Source organism: Suricata suricatta, chromosome 4 (genome assembly GCF_006229205.1).
Source record: "Suricata suricatta isolate VVHF042 chromosome 4, meerkat_22Aug2017_6uvM2_HiC, whole genome shotgun sequence".
NCBI lineage: Eukaryota > Metazoa > Chordata > Mammalia > Carnivora > Herpestidae > Suricata > Suricata suricatta.
The window spans coordinates 68,805,819-68,828,599 of NC_043703.1; the positions used below are offsets into that span (position 1 = coordinate 68,805,819).

Below are 22,781 nucleotides of genomic sequence, written 5' to 3' on the forward strand. Positions count from 1 at the left end.
GCCTGAAGAATTACTACAAACTTGGTGTTCAGTGGGAAAGAATCAATGGTAGGGTTGGTGGGGTGAGGATGGCAATTTGAGCAGGGGTTTGAATATCTCATTTTGTACATTTCACTTACAAAATACACATTTATTCTTCTGTCCCATCCAACAGCTATGATGCACCTAGAACAGTAACAGAGTAGTACATCTCAATCCTTAAGCTTATCATCGCTTTAATTTTTGCATGCCATCAATACTGTGGTATAATTTTGCCACATCTGTATGATAAATGGAGAGGGCAAGAACATTTCGTATGAAGAGCAAAATGAAATGTGAATTGATAAATTAGGGTCAGTGTTTTCACCGCTACTTAAGGGATCTATAATTTCCGAGGTCTACGGATGTTACTCCAGGAGCAGCTGCCCTCCTGATGGTCAAGTGATCCTAAGATCTCGGTTGAAACATGGAGGCGAGGTCATAAGCAGAAACCGATCAGGAATCATTTTCACCCTTTTTGTGTTCTGGAGAGAACTTATTGGATTTTTAGTCTTGGCCTTGTGGCCAATGACCAGACTGGTAATCTAGTCTGTGATTTATTCCTCAAGAAAGCATTTGGTGGAGAGAGATACAGTGTTCCCTATCTCTACCTCTAAATAGTCATCAAAATGTGCAAAGAATTGCTTCCAATATTCTAGACGAGCCTAGTTGCCTAAATTACCATTAGGGAGCAACCAGGGTCCTTGGGAATTCTTTGACATATTTCTTTCTCAAAAATTCCCTTCACCATCTTGGTGTCCTCCTCCAGAATAGATTTTGTATCAAAAAGATGCATGCCCCTCTTACATCCAAGCTGAATATAACTCACTTGTTTTGGTTCACCTCCAAGTAGGTACAATCACAGACTTCACTTTGCTTTTCATCTAGAAAGATAACATTATCAACTTCTGTTAGTCATTCCTCTTTTTTAGTTCTTAAATCAGTTTATACATATTGACTTAATTCAATGATGTTTGGGGAAAACTTGTGCACTAACTTTCTAGTCTGGAGACTACAACTCAGTGTCTTTCAAGCCACCAAAGCACTGTTGGCTTCCTACCCTCCTCATTGCCTGAAAATGCTGGTCCTGCCCTTGCCCAGCTTTGGGAAGAAGTGCGTCTTCTCCTGACAGACCCTACATGGTGCCCGGCACTTGCTGGGTGAGTGGACAAGTGAACACAGGTAGGTCAAAAGCAGAACTGGGAATCACAAACTCATTACTTAGAATGATTTTTGTCTTTTTTTGTTTACTTCAACTTCATTTATATTCTCTGATAGTTGAAAAATATCTGCCTCTTATCTTCTCATAGAAAGTTGACCAGCCAGAATTGTGGAAATTCCACCAAGATCAGGGTGAACAAGTGGAAAAGCAGCCATGGGGAAAAAATCACAATAACACACAAAACCGACTAGCTTTTAGTTCGTTCATCCAGATTTTGACTTATGTGATGTTTAAAATGTTTAGAAAAGCTAAGCTCTTTTAAGAACTCAGATAAACATAACGAGTAATGAAGGAGCAGGTGCACAAGGCTTAGTTGGGAGCACGTACACTCATGTATAGAGTACAACTCTCCTCAGTAGTTTAGAGTTATTGGTAAAATGAAGGGTCAGAGAAAAAGAATGTAGGATCATTACATGCACCCTAGATTCCATGTCATTTGTTTCTTCTGCATTGACAACAGATGCCCAATCTTGCATTGTTAGGCGGACCCTTGGTAGGAAGCGACTTGCCGTGTTTCAGTGTGTGCAGACAATGTCCATTGTTGTAGCTCCATATTTTCAGACAGCCATCTCTGCCGCCGGTGATTAGCCTAGGAAACAGTCTTCTGTCATGAAATCATGTCAGGGAGCTCGCCGCCTAATGACTGATGGCACTGGAGAAGACACATACCTTCTTCCACTGGAGTCAAAGGTCAGACACGTGATTCCAGCATCACCATGAGCCCCAGTAAATCCAGACAACAGCCTTCCTGCTTCAAAGTCCCACACTTTTACCTCCTGTATCCGGAAGTTGAAAAAAAAAGTAATTTAGAGATACTGGCTATCAAATTAAAGGGAATCGGCATTCAGAGGTGTAGTGCCACAGATATGAAAGATAAAAACTTACCCTGAAGGTATCTGTGCTTCCAATACAAGTTGGCTTACCTCGGTATATTTTTTTGCTGGGCTATATTATAAAACTTCACAAAACAGGGGGCTTAAACAATAGACATTTAGTTTCTCACAGCTCTGGGGGCTAGAAGTCCAAGATCAAATTGTTGGCAGATTTGGTTTCTTTTGAGGCATCTCTTCTTAGCTTGCAAATGGCCACCTTCTCGGTGGGTCCTCACAGTGTCTATCCCCTGTGTATACACACCCAGGTTTCCTTATGTGTCCAACTTTCCTCTTTCATACAGACACCAGTCAGATTGGATCACCACCCACCCCAACATCCTCATTTTAACTTAATCCCTCTTCAAAGGCTCTGTCTCTATCCAAATGCAGTCACATCTGAGCTGCTGGGGTTGAGACTTCAACATAGGAATATTGGGGAGACAAACTTCATCCTATAATCTTCAGTGAGAAGATTCAAAAATTTAGAAATCTTTGGATAAAAATCTCCTGACTACCTAGGCTCAGAGAAATAGGTGCTGATTGAATTTTGAGCAGCAAAATTTATTCAGCACCAAGGCGAAGCTGAGTGAGGAAGACAGCCTGTTGGCGGGAAGGATATGTCTTCTAAACCCTCAGCTTAAAGGTTTCACTCAATGTAACTAGTTTGAGACCTCAAGTTGCTTTCTTTCTGCCCCATTCCTTAAGCAACCTTTAAATGAGAATAATCTGTAAAGGGAGTTGAATGTCATCTTTCATGACTGGTTGAGGAAGTACCTACCCTAAGGGGAGCTTCCTTGGGGGGCAGGCTTTCTGGAGCCTGTATTTGAAGTCATGATGGTGTGGCAGGAGAAACACTCTTTCTCAAAACTACTGTATGTTCCTTTCAATCTTCCACTTCGTAAAAGAGGCTATTCCACTGATATAGAGAAACTTCCAGGTCTCCAACCCAGAAACCAGAAGGCATCCTCTCACTGGTGTTGATTTAAATACCTAAGACCAGATTTTTAGTGGTGTACACATTGCTTCCTGCCCCTCCCCCTCCCGTCCTGTCCTCTTACAATGCCAGGGCTCTTGGGGTGGGGGTGGGGGGCAGGGCATGTCTACAGCTTGGGGGCATCCATTTCTTCTCCTTAATATTGCAATAGACTTGTAGCGTTACTGGACTTTGCTTTAGTTATTTCAACCTTTACAAACATCCCAAAGTTCCACAACATGCCATGATTTGTAATACGGTCAAGGTCCAGAATTGTAGCACCTGTTGGCATGGAAGAATGAGAAGAGAGGGGGCCTGAGTGGGGCAGATAGCCTGGGACCCACCCCCAGGAGAGGCAACCTCTCTGTGAACCTGCCTTCTGGTTAATGGTTAAAAATTCACACATTTGCTTTCTTGAGAAGAAATTCCCCTAATACCACCACCTGCTGCTGCTGTTGGTAATGGGAGTGTAAAGACTGAAGTGAGCAATTACAGTATCTTTAAAAACAACTTTAGGGTTCTATTTATTAGAATCAAGAAAAGTCTAGGGGTACCTAGGTGGCTCAGTGGGTTAAGCATCCAACTCTTAATCTCGGCTCATGATCTCATGGTTCATGGGATAGAGTCCCTTGGTGGGCTCTGTGCTGACAAAATGGAGCCAGCTTGGGATACTCTCTCTCTCTCTCTCTCTCTCTCTCTCTCTCTCTCTCTCTCCTCTTCTTGCTTGCTCTCTTGCTCTTAAAACAAATAAATCAAAACTTAAAAAAATATATTAAAAAAATCAAGAAAAGTCTAAAGGTGCTATTTACACTTTCTAGGTGCACTTTGTAGAGGGAATTTCATGCCTTAGCTGGGCCTCTCTAAGAACTTCCACGCCCCAAGTGAATTTTCCCCTCCGAGTTCCCATTCAATTAAACATATTAAAATGCAACCACATACCAAATCAAATAAAATTATGCTATTAAATTGCAAAATCTTTATAAAATATCTATGGTTTTAAGCTCTGTTGATAAAATATATTCATTATTCTTAAAAAGTAAACATCCATATTACATATAACTGTATATGTGTATGTGTAAGTTGCAGTTCCTATGTAATACATGGCAAACATTTAACTGAGTATTTCTTAGTATACATTGTGCCATTTTCAAGCATTTTCAGAAGCATTGCAAGCTGGTGGTCCCTAGCACTCTGCTATGCAACTCCATGAATAACATGTGGCATAGAGGTACTCATAACTTCAGGCGTCGTGAAGATCTTGGGCTATGTTCTCCCCTCCACAAATATAGACTGCAATGTGGCTTAGATGCTGGATCGTGACAGTGGGCATATGCTATAAAGATCTCACACAGATCTGCAGGATGAGCAAATACTCAAATCAATAATTCAATTCAGTAAGTATCAGAGTTTATTACCAGCATGTGCTTAATACAGTAAGAGCTGGCAGAGTATTTATATCTCAAGTCAACATCTCTTTACCACCCACAGGCAGGGAAGATATGCATGCATATCAAAAGTAATGCTATTGAAGGAGGCTGGCTGTTAGCATAGAATTGGGAACTCAAACGCTAATGGAGCCCTTCATTCTGCCTGGATGTGGGAGGGATCTAGAAACTTCTCAGAGGAGTCAATATCTGAGTTGTGCATTGAAGAATAAGAAGGGTTTTGACAGATTAAGAGGGAAGAAGGGGGAAACATAGATGAGATGCACGTTCCCCTAAATGTCTGCTGAGTTTTTAGAGACACAAGGCTCACGCCTGAGAAATAGAGTAGGACAAGTGAGGACTGAATTCCACACCACATGGGAGGTACTGACTGTGGGTGGGCAGGAAGAGGGAGATGCCTGTGTGAGTCCAGAGCAGTGAAGACAAGTTTTGTGGAGGAGATAGGACTTGATTTGGACCTTGAAAGATTGCTCAGGTGTGTGTAGGAAAAGAGGAAGAAGCAGGAAATTCCAGGGTGGAGATGGGAAAAAGTTGGATAGAGCCAGGGACAGGCATGTGCAGGATGCTGACACCAGGAGGTTGGCGTCCTTGGAGTCACCAGTGATTCTGATAGATCTGGACAATAAATGTTTCTTTGTAAGTGTGAACCCAAATTATACGAGAACCCACCTTCTTTGAGATGAGTTGAGGTTGAGTCATCATCAAAAATTTTTGACCAGCAGACCAAGTAATCTATTTCTTTTAATACTTAATAAACCCATGGTGATGACTAACCTCGGGAGCAGGAACTGGCAAGAACACATGCAAAGAACCAAGTCTACTGAGAGAGAAGCTGAAGTGAGTGTGAACATAAAGAGGACACTACCAGACTGCGGTGCTCCCAAGGCTATGAATCCTAAAGGCAGGGTGTGCAGGCAATTGCAGGAAGAAGGAAAGAGGGAGCTACCAGGTGGCCTGGGACACGGGCTTGTAATGCCAGAGCCTAGGCCAGTGATTCAGAAAGATTTAGGTGATTTCAGAACATTTAAAGTTGAGTGTACTAGGGTGTGTCTTCCCAACAGCCTAAGGGCAGGAGTCCGTGAGTCATGGGATGTGCGCATGGCTCTACTCTCACTCTTTATGCAAAGAGCGCTCGTTATGTCTCCTCCTGTGGGCCAGACACTCTGTCACTCACCCAGGAAGGGGCCAACACGATCCTGGAGAGCCCCAGTGACAAGGGAAGTGGACATGGAATGTCTCATGCCCTCACCCCCAGATCAGAGTGACACCATAGTAGGGTTCTATGAATCATCCTACACCACACAAGAGAACCACCATGAAATAATGCCACCCTTTAGTATCAGGTGGCCCTTCCAAAGAGCTTACACTACCCGCCACTGGGGACACTGTTAGCTTTTCCGCCAGCTTTCAAAGAAGAGTCTCCAAATAATACTTGATAATTAGCAGAGCTGAAGAGTTCTAGTAGAATTCTGAACTCCCAGCAACAGACTGTCCCCAGAATACTCTGCTCAGCTTCAGGGTGAGGACGATGGAGCTACACTCACACTCACAAACACATCATTGCTAATAAGAACAAGAGCTGACACTTACAGATGCTTCCGAGCAGCTGACCACTTGCCTGAAGGCCGGGTTGTAGCGGCAGCACACCACGGGCTCTTGGTGGGAAACCGCCAGGGCAGGCTCCGGGGCTGACCTTCCTCATGAAAAACAGAGACAGGATGTAAACCTGAACCAAGTGTGTGACACGGAGGCCCAAGATGAGATGTCTATTGCTTTTATATTAAGACAGGTTAAGAGGTGGGGCGCCTGGGTGGCTCAGTCGGTTGAGCGTCCAACTTCAGCTCAGGACATGATCTCATGGTTGTGGGTTTGAGCCCTGCATCGGGCTTTGTGCTGACAGCTCAGAGCCTGGAGCCTGCTTCTTATTCTGTACCTCTCTTTCTCTCTGACCCTCCCCTGCTCATGCTGTCTCTCTCTCTCTCTCAAAAATAAATAAAAAATATTTTTTAAGAAAAGAAAAAAGGTTAAGAGAATAGATATGGGTCTGTGACCTTGGACAGTTGTTTAACTGCCCAAAACTCTTTTTTATCTCCTAAATGGGGGATAATGGTATCTACTTTATAGTGTTGTTTTGAGGATTAGGTGAGAAAACCCATATAATGTCCTTCTTACAGACCCTCACATGGCATCATTGGTATTCAATGAAAGCAGCCACTAACCATGCACACTGACAGCACACGTCTCCTATTTAGGGCAGGAGGAGTGTGATTTCATGTAACTGTGGAGTGGACCTTCTTCACTATTAATTTACATCCCCCCCACCCACCCAAAGAAGCACAGACTTTATTATCCTATTCTGAGTCGTCAAGCCTGAAGAGCAGCACTTTCATTCAGAGCAGGGACAAGGTCCTGCAGTGTGCTTCCCATGGGCACCCAGGGGCCAAGGACTCACCTGTGTGCTCCAGCCTGCCCCCTGAGCTACCTCTGGGAGGACAGTGCACTGAACGGATGGCTCTAGGGGTCAAGCAATCCAACAGCTATGCACTCATTTCCTCAGCTGTAAAATGGAATCTTTTATACAAATTTAGTGAGGAGTGGGGGCAACTGGGTGGCTTGGTCAGTTAAGTGTCCAACTCTAGATTTTGGCACGTGATCTCATGGTCTGTGAGTTCGAGCCCTGCATCAGGCTCTGTGCTGGCAGTGTGGAACCTGCTTGGGATTCTTCCTCTCTCTCTCTCTCTCTCTCTCTCTCAAAGTAAATAAATAAACTTAAAAAAAAACAAGAAACTTTGTGAGGAGCAAGGAAAAGGATGTAAAATGTCTGGAGAAGCCTGGCATGCAGTAAATGCTCAATAAATGAAGGTTGGTTCCCGAGACCGCTGCTCTGGTTTCTCTCTTATTGCCGCTCCAATGCCCGGGCCCCAAAACTGGGCCTCTAGAAGAGATTCAGTGGGTCTGAGACCTCCAACTTAGCACCAGACTATTACCAGTTTGTGGAATCCTTTCCAAGGAAAAATAACATTTGACAGAAGGCCGATTTGCACTTTCCCATGAATGGTTTCTGGTGGTGGTCCCTGATGGTGGGGTCTTGCCTGGTGGGGGGTTGGGGGGAGGAGCCAATTGTGTGGGGGGCACAGCCCCAGAGAGAAAGCGCCGGGCCTGTAGCCAGAGCCTCCTGGCTTCACCTACATCCCTTCCCCAACTCGGAGCGGAAGGCGCTGGGTCTCCCACCGGAAGTCTGAGAAGGATCGGGTCGCTTGATCACGATCACAAAGCTCCCAAGCGACAGAGCAGAGACTGGCAGACAGTATCTGGCACCTACGTGTTGGTGCTAGAGATTGAGGCTGTTTTTGCCACGAAGTGGAATTTCAGTCTCTTCGCTTAAAAAAAATCAGTCCAACAGGCTGTTTTTCTACACATGGAGACCCTATAGAACAAACAGCGGCTTGATTGACAGAAGTTCCGTTTTTCACCCGGTTGCTTTGGCATCTTGAGCAAAGGGCCTGCTCTTCCGTGTCAGGCTGTGACGGTGGCCATGCAGGAGTCCTGCCAAGTGCTCCGGATCCATGGAACACTTTCCCACGGCCGCAGGGGGCGAACTAGGAAGGCGGGGTACAGACATGGGTGGTGGCCATACACCCTGGACTTCTCGGTAGAGTTTTGATGTTGTGAAATCCGATGGCTTTTCCGTAGAGTTAATTCTTGATCTGTGGTTTAATCACTGAACACAATAAAGGTTCTCCCTAGGCATATGTTCAAATTTAAAAAACCAAAACCACTTTTCGAGACCGCATGCCATCATTTTTGGCTCGGTAAATCCGGTTGCCTTTTTCATATAGATGGGATGTAAAATCTGCAAACTGTGGTACTCAGCCTAGACCTTCCCGCATCCTTTCCCGAGTCTTCAAAGACTGCAGACTTGGGATTTGTCCTCCTGCTGAATGCTGAGCAGGAAACTGAGGCAGAGAATGAGGAACATGTCTCTGGGTGACGGGGCAGAGGAAATAACCACGGGCCAGGTTTGAACCCCGTGACGGCTCTAATGATGTTGCAAGTGCCTGTCAGTCCTCAAAGCATGGGCAGTGCACCTGGCCAGCCCTGCCGAGGCCACGGAAGAGGTCTGATCTCCCTCAAGACACTGGGGCCCAGGGAGGCAGAGCAAGTGCTCTCTGCCCCCAACACGTGCCTCTGAGGAGCCTCTGAGAGAAGCTTCTCTGCAGGCTCTGGAGAAGGAAGACCAGACAGTGTGCTTTCCCGTCATCTAATAAAAAAAAAAAGCACTGAGCTCTCCCTCCCCTTCCCTTTCCCCTTCCTTTTGCCCTTCCAGTGCGAGGGGGAGACAGTCGAGGGCCAGGCGTCCTGAGCGAGGCCGTCTAGCCCCAGCTCTGCTCCAGACGCCCAGTTCGGTCCCTTCTCCAGGCCTCTGTTCGCTCATCTTTAAAACTGCAGCCTTGTGCTAGGTGACTTGTGAGTCCCTGGAGGCAGGACGTAAACTCTTCCGTAAGACCAGGTGGTCTCAGCCCAGGCAGGACAAGGGGCAGGCCCTGCTGGGGATGTTCACGGCTAAGGGGAGGCACATCTGAGACACCTCCCTGGGTATGGAAAAGGCAGCTGGAGCCGGCACCCACATTCCCTGCCAAGGAGGAAATGACATGCAGCCCGGCAACAGTGTGTCGAGGTGGCCTCATTTGCAGAGGAATTAGGGAGATGAGTCTTCAAGGCATTCAAGGACCCTGGGCAGGAGGAGCCTGCTAGGGGACCCTCCAAAAGGACCCGTCCCACCACCTGGGACAGTGCTGTCCCTGAGTGGCTGCCCTGCCCTAGGGATGGGGTCTCAGATGAGGCCTCCAGGGCTCCCTGGACACTTTACTATAGAAGTAGAGTTAGTGGGCGATAAGGACTCAAGAGGTAAATTCCAGACTTTTGTATAATATAGGGAGGCGGCGCTGGAGTAATCAATGGGGAATGTTAAAGGGAGCTCACCAAATACATCCTGCAAGATAACAACCTGGGACACAGAGCTTGGGAGTCCACCTGGGGACCTTCATTGTGATCTAAAAGGTTGCAGGCAGCTGCGCGAGCTCTAGCGAGCTGACAGCTGGGGCCGAGAGGACGACCTCCTACCTTAGTCGCAGGTGCAGGAGGGTGACGGTGTCGGTGGCCACGCACAGGGCTCTGGGGCGGGGGAGATAGAGGCAGGCTGCGAACCCCCCCTTAATTCCGCTGGCTTTGGACGAGGCAGTAAATAAGCAGCTGTCCGTCTCCAGATCCCAGATCTGAGGAGGAAAAACAGGGAACAGTAACCGGAGGTCTTGAACGGGCTGCTTTGCTGTGTCTCCAAAGACGTGGCCTTTTGCAGGGGTCTGGTTAGGACCGACCACAGTTTGAACACTGCCCCACCCCCACCTCACCAAAAGGAGAAAGTGTGAAAGGGGCTGCTTCTCCTCTGTTGTTTGTCAAGGACGCAGAATGTGGGGCCTTGTTCCTGAGGCCCTGTGCCATGCTGAAGCTGCCCAGTGGGGCAGGCATAACCAGAGGCCGGGCCACCCCGGAGCTGCGCCCCACTCCCCACCATCGGATTGGCCAGTGCTTCTCTTCCCATGGACCAGCTTTCGCAGCGGGAGCTCGACATCCTGGGTCAGACTTGTGCACAGAGCTACCTCTGTCTCCCAGGTACGTTCTTACTTCTTAACACGGTTCCTCCAAACCAGCCACTGGGGAGACATTTGGAGGGCTCGGGGAACAAACCTCAGCGTAGCTATTGGTTAAGGGCATGGACGTCTAGAACACTCCTGCCTGGGGCAGAATCCCAGCTCTACCGCCTTGGACAAATTACCACTCTCTCTCCCTTTCCCTCAGTTTCTTCATCTGTAAAACAGGGAGAATAATGTGCTTATCTTAGAGGACTTAAAATCTTAGGGATTTTTAGGGCGCCCTGGGGGGCTCAGTCAGTTAAGCGTATGACTTCAGCTCAGGTCATGACCTCACTGTGAATTTGAGCCCCGTGTCGGGCTCTGTGCTGACAGCTCAAAGCCTGGAATCTGCTTTGGGTTCTGTGTCTCCCTCCCTCTCTGCCCCTCCCCCACTCATGCTGCCTCTGTCTCAAAAATAAGTAAACATTAAAAAAATAAAAAAATAAAATCTTAGGGATTTTTAAATATTAATAAAAATGGTGTTTAGGATCATGGCTAGGCAATGGTTTAATGGTATATGATTAGAATAATATTATTGTTAATCACATAAGTCATGCCAAGGTTCTTGCATTATTTTAAGGTGATCTGATGAGAGCTGCAGAGCTGGGGAAGAGCAGAAGGGCCCCGTGTAAAACTGGGGAGCCAGAGCCATCGTGAAGGCAGCCATTGCTTAGTGAGCCGGCATGCGCCAGGTATTGTGTTAAACGCTTTCCATGCATTGTTTCATCTACTCTTTGTTATGGGTTGATTGTATCCGGCCAGAATTTGTATGTTGAATAACTCTCAGTATTTCTGACTGGTGCCTTTATCTGAAAATAGGGTTGTTGTTAGCGCAATTAGTTAAGATGAGGTCATGCTTTAGGTAGCATGACTGGTGTCCTGGTAAGGAGGGGAAATTTGGAGACAGACACAGAGGAAGGGAAAATGTCACATGAGATGAGGGCAGGGATCAGGGTGATGCTTCTGCAAGGCAAAATCGCTGAAGGTTGCCAGCGAACCACCAGAAGCCAGGAGGGAGGCTGCGAACAGACTCTGCTTCTGCCTCAGAAGGAACCAGCCCTGCCGAGAGCTTGATTTTAGACTTCCAGCCACTAGAATAGCGAGACATAACTTCCCATTCTTTAAGCCACCTAAGTTGAGATATTTTGTCACAAACTAATAAGCTCTTACACCAACTTCTGGAGGTAGGTATAATCCGCTGAGTTTCAGCGAGGATCAGTGACTGTCCCGACATAGACCTAGTGCACTGCTGAAGTAGGAGTCCAACTCAGGCTCACCTCCCTCCAGAAAGCTGCGCTGGAAAATCCGAGGACTAAGCTGGGTGTGAGGTACTTGGATGGGACTTCTCTCCCCTCCTTTGAGACTCCAGGAAGCAAATCAGCTATCAGGAAATTCGAAGCCTTTACCCCTTAAGCCAGACTCTTATTTGTGGTGTTTATGCTGTTTATTTTCCTTAGTTCTCCTCAGCAGGTTGCAAACTCATTTTGAAAGTTCTAGCCTGCTTTTTTATCTGTGATTTTAGATCATGGCATAGAAGGCAGGAAGCTATACACTCTGGGAGGTCAGTCTGGGGGTGACAGTAGTGATCAAAGTAAAATAATCCCATGGAAAATGTGACTGCAGGGGCTACTTGGTCAAGAGGTGCCCTCCTTTTTTTTTTTTTTTTCTGGAGACCTACATTGTTTGAAAATGCTCATTTTCCTGGATAGAAAGGTAACACATAGTGACTTAAACCACAACAGGAATCCATTTATCTAGTAATTTCTTCTTATTTCATGAGAAAATGTTGCTGAGAGAGAGGAGGTTTTGATGAGGGCGAGGATAAGGTAATTCTGGAACCTGGCAGAAGGATGCTACGGAGGGACCCCTACGAAGTCTGTAAAAAAGAAAGGTAGGAAGGAATTCTTCATGCCATTGTTGATGTTGATTCAGCAAGTTGACATTAAATTCCCAAAGTAAAAGTAGCTACAGCAAAATCAGTATCGTTGACCTATCCGTGGTCTGTCCAGCACCCTCCTGTCATCGGTTAGGAGAACGGCCTCTCTGGTTACAAGCAGGAGACATGGGACCCAAGCCTGCTCAATCTGTGTCTTCCCTTAGATTTTTCTGGCTAGAGCGGAGAGTCAATCTGGAGTTGGGTTGCAAGTTTAGACTGGGCATCAACGGTCCCAGCCATTTGGAAGGAGAAAGCTCTTCTGCAGTGGGAGTCAATATCAGGGCGTACCAAGAAGCAGAAATCCGCAGTGCAGGGAGAAGGTGTAGGAACAGCAGTGCCATGTTTGAACCCAGCTGCCTGTGAGGCCATCTGTCTGGTGATCTGGTTTCAATAACCAATAAATTCTCCCTTTTTAGCTTAAACTATTTGAGTTCGATTTTTGTCCCTTTGGCCTAAAAGTATCTTAATTAGTAAAAACTACTCTGTGGTGAGCACGTTTCATACCTTACTTTTAATGAGCACAATTCATCTACAACATGGGTCTTTCCTCCATTTCGCAGAAGAGTGACCAGTGTCCAAGAGAATTAGTGACCAACGTCCAGGAGTTTAGCTGGATTGAACACTTCACCCAAAGTCACCAAGTTTCTGAGTTTCAGAGTTTAAACTCAAGCCTGTACCCCGCCCCCCAAACGCACACTTCTCCGTCCACAGTGGAAAGGTGTTGCTGGGGAAGGGCTACCAAAATAAGGCGTTTCCTGGTTTCCCTTTCACCCAGAGTTATGCACTTAGCAGTTGGCTCTGGAAGAAAATGAGTCATTTATGGCTGGGGTTTTTAAGAGGCAGATATGCCTCTTCTGCTCTCGTGCCCATTGCTCTGGGATGAAGATGACACTGGGAATCTAGGACTCCCCCCGCCCCCAGGAAGACAGCCTCGTTCTTGAATGGGAGAAAAATGCCCCCCACTGGGAGAACTGGCCTTGGGTTATGAAAGCAAACAGAAATAAGCTTCTATTGTCTCAACCTACGCAAAATACGGGGCTTATGCTATCTTCCTTCCAAGAAATAACTTTCTTTCTATACTGGTTCCTGCTAACACAAAACAGCCCCCTTTGTGGCGTGCGATGTTAAATTCACAGAAAATAACAAGTGAAAACAGAAAAACGAACCTGTCACTTTACTCTCCTTTACAGTCATGCCAGAAACCAGCAGACTCCTGAAATGTTCCATGTGTCCCCGTGATTTAGAGAAGTGAAATATTTGGGCTGAAAAATCAATTCAAAGAATGAAGACCATCTGATCAGGCATGCTAGAAATTTAGCTGTTTGGTTCCTGGTTGATTACTTTTTATTTGATAGGAATAATGTATTCTGAAATAAATTACACACCATATTTCTAAGATAGGATTTCAATATATTTTAAACACATTTTGGGAAGTGATTCAATATGCCTGAATCATCACAGGCAAGATGCTAATCTTGTAATCATGATTTTAGATTGGAAGAAAATGGAGAGGCACTAGGAAAAGAAAATAGGATAGAAGACGTGTCCTCACATACAGAATTATGATTATCTGATGGTGCCAAGTTTTGAGGAAAAAGGCTCATTAAAAATATGAAGTCTCCAACTTTGTGGCTTTGGAGGATGCCTTTGGATGGATTTGATATTCAAAATAAATTAAACACTGAAGCCCATAGATTTTACCATTTTAATCAAATTTTCTTGGAGGACTGAATTGAGTTTGGGTCCTGGTTGCATCACCAATTGTGACGTCAATGACTAATTTTATGTAAAAGGTCCTCATTGGTGCCAGGAGATGTTCTCTAAGCTTACAATACAGGAGCCATGTTGGTCCCTGTGAACAGTGAAAGCACACACATGGCAGGGCCCCTGGGCTCAGTCTTCGAGGCTTTCCTCCCCACTGCCCACACTTGTTCTCTTTTCCATCTCATCCGCTCCATGGCTTAAAATTCCACCTAAATGCTAATGAATTCCAAATTTATATCTCCAGTTCTGAGATTGCCCCTCAACTCGGGATGACTCTGTCCAACACATCCACTACTGAGCTCCTGGTCTTACGCTCCTTTTACCCCCACCTGCCCTGTCTCAGTTGGGTTGGGCCCAAAGCCTTGGCGTCTCCCTTGGCAATGCCCCCCACCACTCCTCCTCCTTTATTTAAAAAAAAAGGTTTTTTTAAATTTTTAAAAACTTTTTTTAATGTTTTATTTATTTTTGAGACAGAGAGAGACAGAGCATGAGCAGGAAGGGGCAGAGAGAGAGGGAGACACAGAATCAGAAGCAGGCTCCAGGCTCTGTGCTGTCAGTACAGAGCCCGATGCAGGGCTCGAACCCACAAATGTGAGATCATGACCTGAGCCGAAGTCAGAGGCTTAACCAACTGAGCCACCAAGGTGCCCCTAAAAAAATTTTTTAATGTCTATTTTATTTTGAGAGAGAGAGAGACAGAGACTGAGTGGGGGAGGGGCAGAGAGAGAGGGAGACACAGAATCTGAAGCAGGCTCCAGGCTCTGAGTGGTTGGCACAGAGCCCATAATGGGGCTCAAACCCACGAACCATGAGATCATGACCTGAGCCAAAGTCAGACACTTAACCAACTGAACCATCCAGGCACCTCTCCCCCTCCTTTAAAAAACAACAGTTTAATTGAGATATAATTTACCTCCCACAAAATTCACATTTTTAAAGTGTACAATTCAGTGGTTTTTAGCATATTCACAGAGCTGTGCAACCATCACCAGTGTTTAATTCCAAAAATTTTTCGTTACTTCAAAAAGAACCCTCAGACCCATTAGCAGCCACTCCCTAACCCATCGCACGCCACCTCCCTGCAACTACTAAACACATTTCTGCCCCTGTGGTTTTGCCAGTTCTGAACATTTCATATAAATGGAATCATCCAATACATGGCCTTCTGTGACTGGCTTTCACATCATGTAAGCTTTTTGAGTTTCATCCATGTGGTAACACACATTAGTACTTCATTTCTTTTCATTTCTGAGAAATAGTTCGTGGTATTGATATGCCACATTTGGTCAATCCATTCTTCAGTTCATGGACATTTGGGTTATTTCTACTTTCTGGCTATTCTAAATAATGCTGCTATGAATATTCATATGTAAGTGTGTGAACATAAGTTTCCAATTTCCTGGGCATAAATCTAGGAATAGAGTTGGTGAGTCATATGGTAACTCTGTGGCTAACGTTTGAAGAACTGCCAAATTGTTTTCCAAAGTGGCTGCACCATTTCAAATTCCCACTAACAAAGTATGGAGGGCTCCAATTTCCCTGCACCCTTGTCAACACTTATTATTGTCTATCTTTTGATTTTAGCCATCCTTAATGGGTGTGAAGTGGTAACGCACAGTGGTTTTGTTTTGCATTTCCCTAATAACTAATGATATGAAGCATCTTGTCATGTGTTACTGGCCATTTGAATATTTCTTTGAGGAAATTTCTATTCAAGTCTTTGCTCATTTTTAAATCAGGCCATTTGTGTTTTTATTATTGAGCATACAGCTTTTTTGGTGTTATTAATATATTAACAATATAATATATTATTATTATTATTTTGCATACAGATGCAAGGTGCCTTATTAGATGTGTGATTGGGAAAACTCTCTCCCATTCTGTAGGCGGTCTAATCACTTTCTTAATGGGGTCTTCTGAAGCACAAGTTTTTAATATTTTTATTTTCACCTTTTGTCTCTTGTGTTTTTGATATCATATCTAAGAAATCATTCCCTAGTCCAAGGTCATGAAGACTTACTCTTATGTTTTCTCCCAAGAGGTTTGACATTGTAGCTCTTTTTACATTTAGGTCTTTGGCCTATTTTGAGTTAACTTTTGTTTATGGTATGAAGTTAGCGATTAAACTCCTAGATTGAGGTGTAAACAGGTTTGCTTTCTTCTGAGGCCTTTCTCCTTGGCTTGCAGATGCCCATCTTCTTGCAGTGTCTTCACACGGTTGCTCTTCATCTAAGTGCGCTGATTTCCTCTTCCCATCATATTGGATTAGGACCCACCAGTGTGGCCTCGTTTAACCTCAACTGCTTCTTTATAGGCCCTGTCTCCAGATACAGTCACATTGTACGGTACTGGTGGTTAACTCTTCGACATGTGGATTTTGAAGGGACATGATTCAGCCCAGAGCATCTGTGAGTCATTTATTATGTGCGTGGCCAGTGAACTGGTTTATGTATCTATTCCAAGCAATGATACCAACCTGCCTGAGGCCCCGGCATTTCTTTGATTCAGACTGCTCTAAACTCGCACCCTCTGGCCCCACGAGGGTCAAAAAAGAAAGATGGATGAAATCATGAAAACTTTTCGTATTCATTGGAAAAGCATACAAAATGGAAAAGCATCAGAAAAAGCAAATCAGTGAAATTTCTTTTTCTTTCCTTCTTCCTTCCTTCCTTCCTTCCTTTCTTCCTTCCTTCCTTCCTTCCTTCCTTCCTTCCTTCCTTCCTTCCTTTCTTTCTTTCTTTTCTTCTTTTTTTTTTTGTAGAAAAGCAATGCATTACAAAGATCACAGGCAACTGAATTTTAGAGGTACATAGGACCCTAGGTATAAAAAGAGGTGTAAGGCAAACAAAATGTAAGTGGTAATATCATGACTCCTACAAGGGCCATCAGTGTTTAAATTCTAAGCCTTACAGGCAACATTTCAGAAAAGGTCCCCCTGCGCTATGTGTACCACAGAATGAGGTGGCGGAGCACAGCGAGGGGCTGCTGCCTCCCCGTGTCCCCATTCCGCCCCCTGCTCCCCCTCTCCATCCTCCAACATACATTCTCCCAGCGGAATCAGGACAGCGTGCACACAGGGGCTGAGATGCCATAAGGTTTCCTCACCTCAACAAAACACCAGGTATAGAAATTTCTCTAAGAGACTACCCTTCGACTGCCCACATATCTTCTCTTTCCAAAACAAACCCACCGATGTGACGACTGTTTGAGTATCTGCTAATGCAGAGGCCTCTAAAGCTGCAAAGAGGGGGAAAGAAAACTCGAAAAGAATACGTCCTCTATCTGAAACTGTTGGATAATGCATCAAAACATAAAAGGGCCAAGACCTTAATAGCGTTGTCAGCGGACATGGAAAATACTTTGTTATCCTCAGCAGACGCGTGGATGTAGATCACTGGAGCTGTGTGGCTTTTCAGCATACCTGTCGGTTTTCTAGAATGAAAAAAAGAACAGACGAACACCAAGCAGTTCTAAGTGCTGTTTCTAAATAAAAATGCAAGACTAAACTTGGCCCGGATCTGGCAGTTCTATACAGCCTGGAGGAGGGCTATGTCTCCTTCTGAAATCACACAAGTATATATCTTGTGTGATAAAAGGACTGAAGCAAATGATACCCAGTTATAGCAACACAACTCAGGGCGAGATGAAGCCTTGGGCTTTGTTTCTCCAACTGCTGACAATATCACTATAAAAGGAATAAACGAGGAAGTGCTCAGGGTGGGGCTGGAATAGATGCTGTGGCAGCTTGTAGCTTTATGCAGGCCGGAGCTAACAGCATTCCGATCTAGGGGGAATGTCTTTTTAATATAAGTGTATTTTAAGGAGCTCTTCGGAATTACAATGCCCTCAGGGCTGCAAGGCTGGGTGTGTAGCCAGAGGGTGGGGAGGTGGGGAGAAGGGAGGCAGGGCTGAAACTGAAGGGGAGAGAGCACAGTATCACTTTACAACCAAGTCACTGGAAGGTAAGTGAACTGTTCCATGTCAGACAAATGGGAGTCTAAGGTAATAGAAATGGGTAGAAAATCGTTTTTCTTTCTTTCTGATTAGGCATCTGACATTGTGCTGAGCACTATACATGGATGACCTCATTTTAATCTTTATTACTACTGGAGGGGTAGGTGCTCTTGCGATCACCATTATCGAAGAGGAAACCGGCAGAAGCCCTTGCAAAGGATCACTGGGATACAAAGTGACCAGGACAGAATCAGATCTGTCCCGGCTGCCTGCTCAGAGCGCTGCCTCCGCCACCGCTATTTATTGCTGAGGGACATGGGTCACCTTTCAGATTCTCCATTGATGCCCGATACAGAGGCTCAGCTCGGAACCTTCGTGTGCCTTGAATGACTTTTTCTTGTCCCACATCCCCACTCTCAATGCACGAGGAGACTACTTCTCATTTCCCACCATCAACACTTACCAATGGAAATGACATAGGCTTTTAAAATCAGCCAAAATGTGTTCAAACCCCAATTCTGGCATTATTTCCAAAAAGTTAAACTCAGAGCTTCAGTTTCTTCATTGGTAAATGGGGCTTGTGAGTTGCTGGGGCATCTGGGCAGCTCAGTTGGTGAAGTGTCCAACTCTGGGTCTTGGCTCAGAGCATGAGGTCACAGTTCATGAGTTTGAGCCCTGCATCAGGCTTTCTGCTGTCAGCACCCAGCTTGCTTTGTTTCAGATCCTGCACCCTCCATCTGCCCCTCTCCCTCTTTGCACTCTCTCTCTGCCTGTCTCAAAATAAATAAGCTTTAAAAAATAGGGTCAGTGAGTTGCTTATTAGCCCCAAAAAATGAGCCTTTAATGGACACTAACAGGAGTTTCTTAGGAAGTGTGTGCGAGATCAGTTTTGGACAGGGGTTCTTAAATTATCCTAAAGGGGAATTGGCGCTCCCCTGTCCTGCTCTCGGGGTACTTTACTAGATCAATGGCACTCTTGGTTGAAGAGAGAAAGAAGACTCACCCAGGCAGATAAGGATTCCAGACTCGAATGATTCGATCCAATCCACCTGTCAGCAGCAAGTTCTTCCTTTTACAGAATGAAAACACCTTGACACCTTTGTAGATGCGAAAAACGGTTTGATCACATTCTGCTCGCCTTTGGGGCAAACCAGGGAACGCTTGGTGTCTTCTTGCCTCAACATCTGTCCTAACATCCCTTGTCTTTTTCATCTTTTGCTTGACATTTGTTGTTCTCATAGTACAACCTAAAAATATTCACAGAAAAACAAAACAGAGCCTCTTAATATGATCAATTTTCTGACAAGTTGCTGATTTTTAAAGTCCTGCTTTTGCTTTCAATGAGGACTACTTTTTTCTTCCTCTTTCACCCCCTGGTGTTACTCTATGGATCGTCTGAAGAATGAAAATGATTTCTGTAAGCACATCAAGATTCATTTCCCCTCCTTCTCAGGAAAGAGTCACCTGGAGGAAGGAGCAAGCGTGAAAAAGGCCAACTCATTCTGAGGATCCTGAGTACCAGGTAACATGCAAGGGTCCTGCCATCCATGATTTTGTTTGAACCTCACATAAACTCAGTGAGGCAAGCACCGTTACCTCCATGGAACACAGAAGAAAACTTACACCTTTGGGGGGTTAAGAAACTTGTCATTAACAAAGCGATGAAACCAATTATCTCAAATCCTAAATCAGTGCTCACTGAGTCAATCTATCAGTTTCATCCACCAACCAGCCAACTTTCTCCTACAATTATTTTGACATATTTTTAGTCACATGACATTTTGCCTCATGAACCTACTTACTGAACAGTAAAATCAAAATAGTAGCATCATACAGAAGCAATCAGAGGCCTTCCTGTGGTGTCACGCATCAGTTTCACCAGAAGGTCATGAAGGAACTCTCCATCTAGCTCACCCTGACCTCCGACCTCAGCGGTGTCTGAGGCAGCCAGGGGGCCATGGATGAAGAAGGTGGAAGGATGTTTTATCTTCAACCTCCCCCTTTACCCCATGCCCAAGTAAGAATTCTCTCACAGGGTTTGTGACTTCAGCAATTACTTGAGGGATAATTGGTTTTGTCTGGATATTGTAAATGTTATCACAAATTACCAGTTCAATTGTTTCCCACGAATGAGGAGAAGAATTTGCTATTCAGGTAAGTTTGACCAAAGACACGCATGCTTCATCTCAGAGGGCCGTGCCTCTTCAGTCCAGCAGCCACTCCCAAAGCAGGATTCTGATGCAGATCGGCTGAGTTTTAGGAGAAGTGGGAAATCTCTCTCCTCATTGGAAACTTCCAGAACTTTAAATATTGGTGCCCAGTTTCAAAACCAGTTTTAAATCTGTCTGCGGTGGCTTAGCCCACCACCGTCTCTGGAGACCTCTGGTTCAGGGGCGTGCTGCTCTGGGGAAGACAGCACCGTGTCTGGGAAGGGGTAGGGGGCCGTCATCTTTCCACTTCTTTGGAGCCTTTTTTCCTCAGAGTCACCTGGCTGTTCTTCAGTCCGTGAAATTCCATTTCCAGATGACTGGAGCATGTGATTTCCACCTTCTTTGGGGCTACAGTCTGAGCTCTGGGACAACATATTAAGGTGTGTTGAAGTGACAACCTTGCTGTCCCCGGTCTCTCCCTGCACAGGCAAAGGACTGGCTTGGTGGCTTGCTGGGCACTCTGGCCTTGCCCTTCCCTTCCTCCTTTGGTATGCAGCAGGAAGGTAAACAGTCTTGAACTCAGGGCTCTTTCATCTGCTAGACAGAGGGGAGGGGAGGGTGAGCACTGAGTGCAGATAATTACTTAAGACGGGAGAGTGCACCTGCGAATCTGGATGAGGACCTGAAGTATCAAAGCGATGCAGCAAACCCTCCTCAAACACCAGTTTGACACTTTCGCCCTTCTTGTTATGAGCAAAGATCTGAAACATCTAAGCAGGTGTGTCACTTTATTTATTTCTTTTTTTTAAGTAGAGGGAAAGCAGCCAGTTCATTTGCATGATCTCTAGCAGTTCTATTCCAACAGAGCCAGACAGAGATACATGTTTAAATGGTTGTCATGGTAACCAGAGAGCATAGCTCTCCCCCAAGGTCTGAAGGAAGGATGATGAAAAGTTTAAAGCAATCACCATGGAAACCTAGAGCAGATTCAAGGCAGGTTCAGATTCGCAGCACACTAACTAGCAAATAAATCTTCAGGTGCTGGAATCCTACAGGAAAGTGGATTCTATGGCTTCTAGTACCAGAGCTGCCCCGGAAGCCAGGTCTACAGTTACAGGCTGCCAGCATCCCATGGGGTCAGCAGCGAGGTGGGTGTGTTCCCCCAAAGCTCAGACTTTGACTCTTCCTCTTTCAAGATGAATCTTGGAACCTCTCCTGCCCATCCTTCCTTTCATCGTATTCCTCCCTTCCATCAGTTTCCTCAGCGTGGTAGAAACCCACAGAGCTGCTGTGACAAGTGGAGCCCTGCCCAGGTCTGCAGACATTCAAGGGCCAGCCTTGGTTTCTCCATAGCCTGACCAAGATGTGTCTCCTTTCCGTGTTCATTAATAACCAAAATGAAGTCAGGGATTTCTGTCTTGATCACCTTAAGTAAATGAATGCACTTGTGGAGGAGTGTGTGTGTGTGTGTGTGTCAACACACAGATACCTGACGAAGCAGTGATGTGAGTGTAGGACAACTGTAGGGACACGTTGGGGGGACAGTGAATGGGGAACTGGAAGGAGGAAAACACTTGAAGAACCTGTCACCACAGAATTCTACTTTTCCTGGAGGGAAAGGGGCTTTAGAGTACCTCGTGGGGAGAGAGAGGTCTGTGATTTGAATTCTGACCACAAGGAAGTTTGTTCAATAACTATTGAGCACCTGTTATGTACCAGGCACTATTCCTAGCACCTGGGACATAACGGTGAACAACACAGGCAGACACCTCTACCTCTGTGGGGCTTCCCTTCTGATGAGGAAGGGCAGACCACAAATAACAAACAAGAATAAATTATGTAGTCCAAAGGAAGGTGATTGGATTTATGGATTTAGAGAAGGGTAGAACAAAGTAAGGAAGATTGGAAATGCCAGGAGCAGGAGCTGGGCTGTTCCAGGATAGGTATCATAAAATGGGCAAGGAGGACCTCACCAAGAGGTGACTCATCTGAGCAAAAACTTCAAGGAGATGAGGGAATGAGTGATGTAGACATTTGCCCGGAGAACTCTCCAGGCAGAGGGAGGATCTGGTGAAAAGATCTTGAATACATCCCAGGAGATTTGTATGACTGGGATGGAGGGAGAGAAGTGGGAAACCAGGCCGGAGATGTAAGGGCTTGGTTGACACACAAGAGCTGGAGGACTTTGGCTTTGACTGTGGAGGAGATGGGGGGCCTGATGGAGGACTTGGACGAATCTGACATCTAGTTTTCTAGGATCTCTCTGGCTGCTATGTGGAAAAGAGACCAGGGGGGAAGCAGGGAGAGTTGCAAGGCTGTTGTGGTAATCCAAGGGAGAGAAGAGAGGGACTCTCACTGGATGGTTGGGGTGGGGTTGGGGCAAAGTGGCCAGATCCTGGGTGCAGGATGGAGATAAAGCCAACAGGTAGCATGTGGGTGGAAGAGAGGGTCAAGGGCGACTACTAGGTTTTGATTGGAGCAACTGGAAGGATGGACTTAGAACCAACTGAGCTGAAGAAGATGGTGTGAGGGAGAAGATGTGGATCTGGGATGGGATTTAATTTTTATGTCTATGAAACATCCAAAGGGTAAGGTCTTATAGAGAGAGACCATGGCAGTTGGAAATGCCAGACTGAAGTTGGGGGCAGGGGGCACAGAGCTGGGCTGGAGACATAAATTTGGGATCTGACAGCAATGGTGCTAGAGGGGATCACTGAGGGGCTGATGGAGATGGAAGAGAGGAAAAGCAAGGAC

At 45.6% G+C, this 22,781-nt stretch overlaps 1 protein-coding gene across 2 annotated transcripts in view; it reads right to left on the reverse strand.

Moving 5' to 3' along the window:
* Nucleotides 1-22,781, reverse strand: part of LOC115290823 (WD repeat-containing protein 49-like) — a 96,190-nt gene that overhangs the window by 24,152 nt on the left and 49,257 nt on the right. For both annotated transcript variants that reach the window (XM_029938625.1, XM_029938626.1), the window contains 8 exons: nt 18,881-19,124; nt 17,250-17,355; nt 9,655-9,806; nt 6,121-6,223; nt 1,910-2,016; nt 1,750-1,829; nt 848-902; nt 120-165 (listed from right to left, as the gene is read on the reverse strand). In XM_029938625.1, the coding sequence (XP_029794485.1) occupies nt 120-165; nt 848-902; nt 1,750-1,829; nt 1,910-2,016; nt 6,121-6,223; nt 9,655-9,806; nt 17,250-17,355; nt 18,881-19,124 (893 nt within the window). The remainder of the gene's footprint in view (nt 1-119; nt 166-847; nt 903-1,749; nt 1,830-1,909; nt 2,017-6,120; nt 6,224-9,654; nt 9,807-17,249; nt 17,356-18,880; nt 19,125-22,781) is intronic.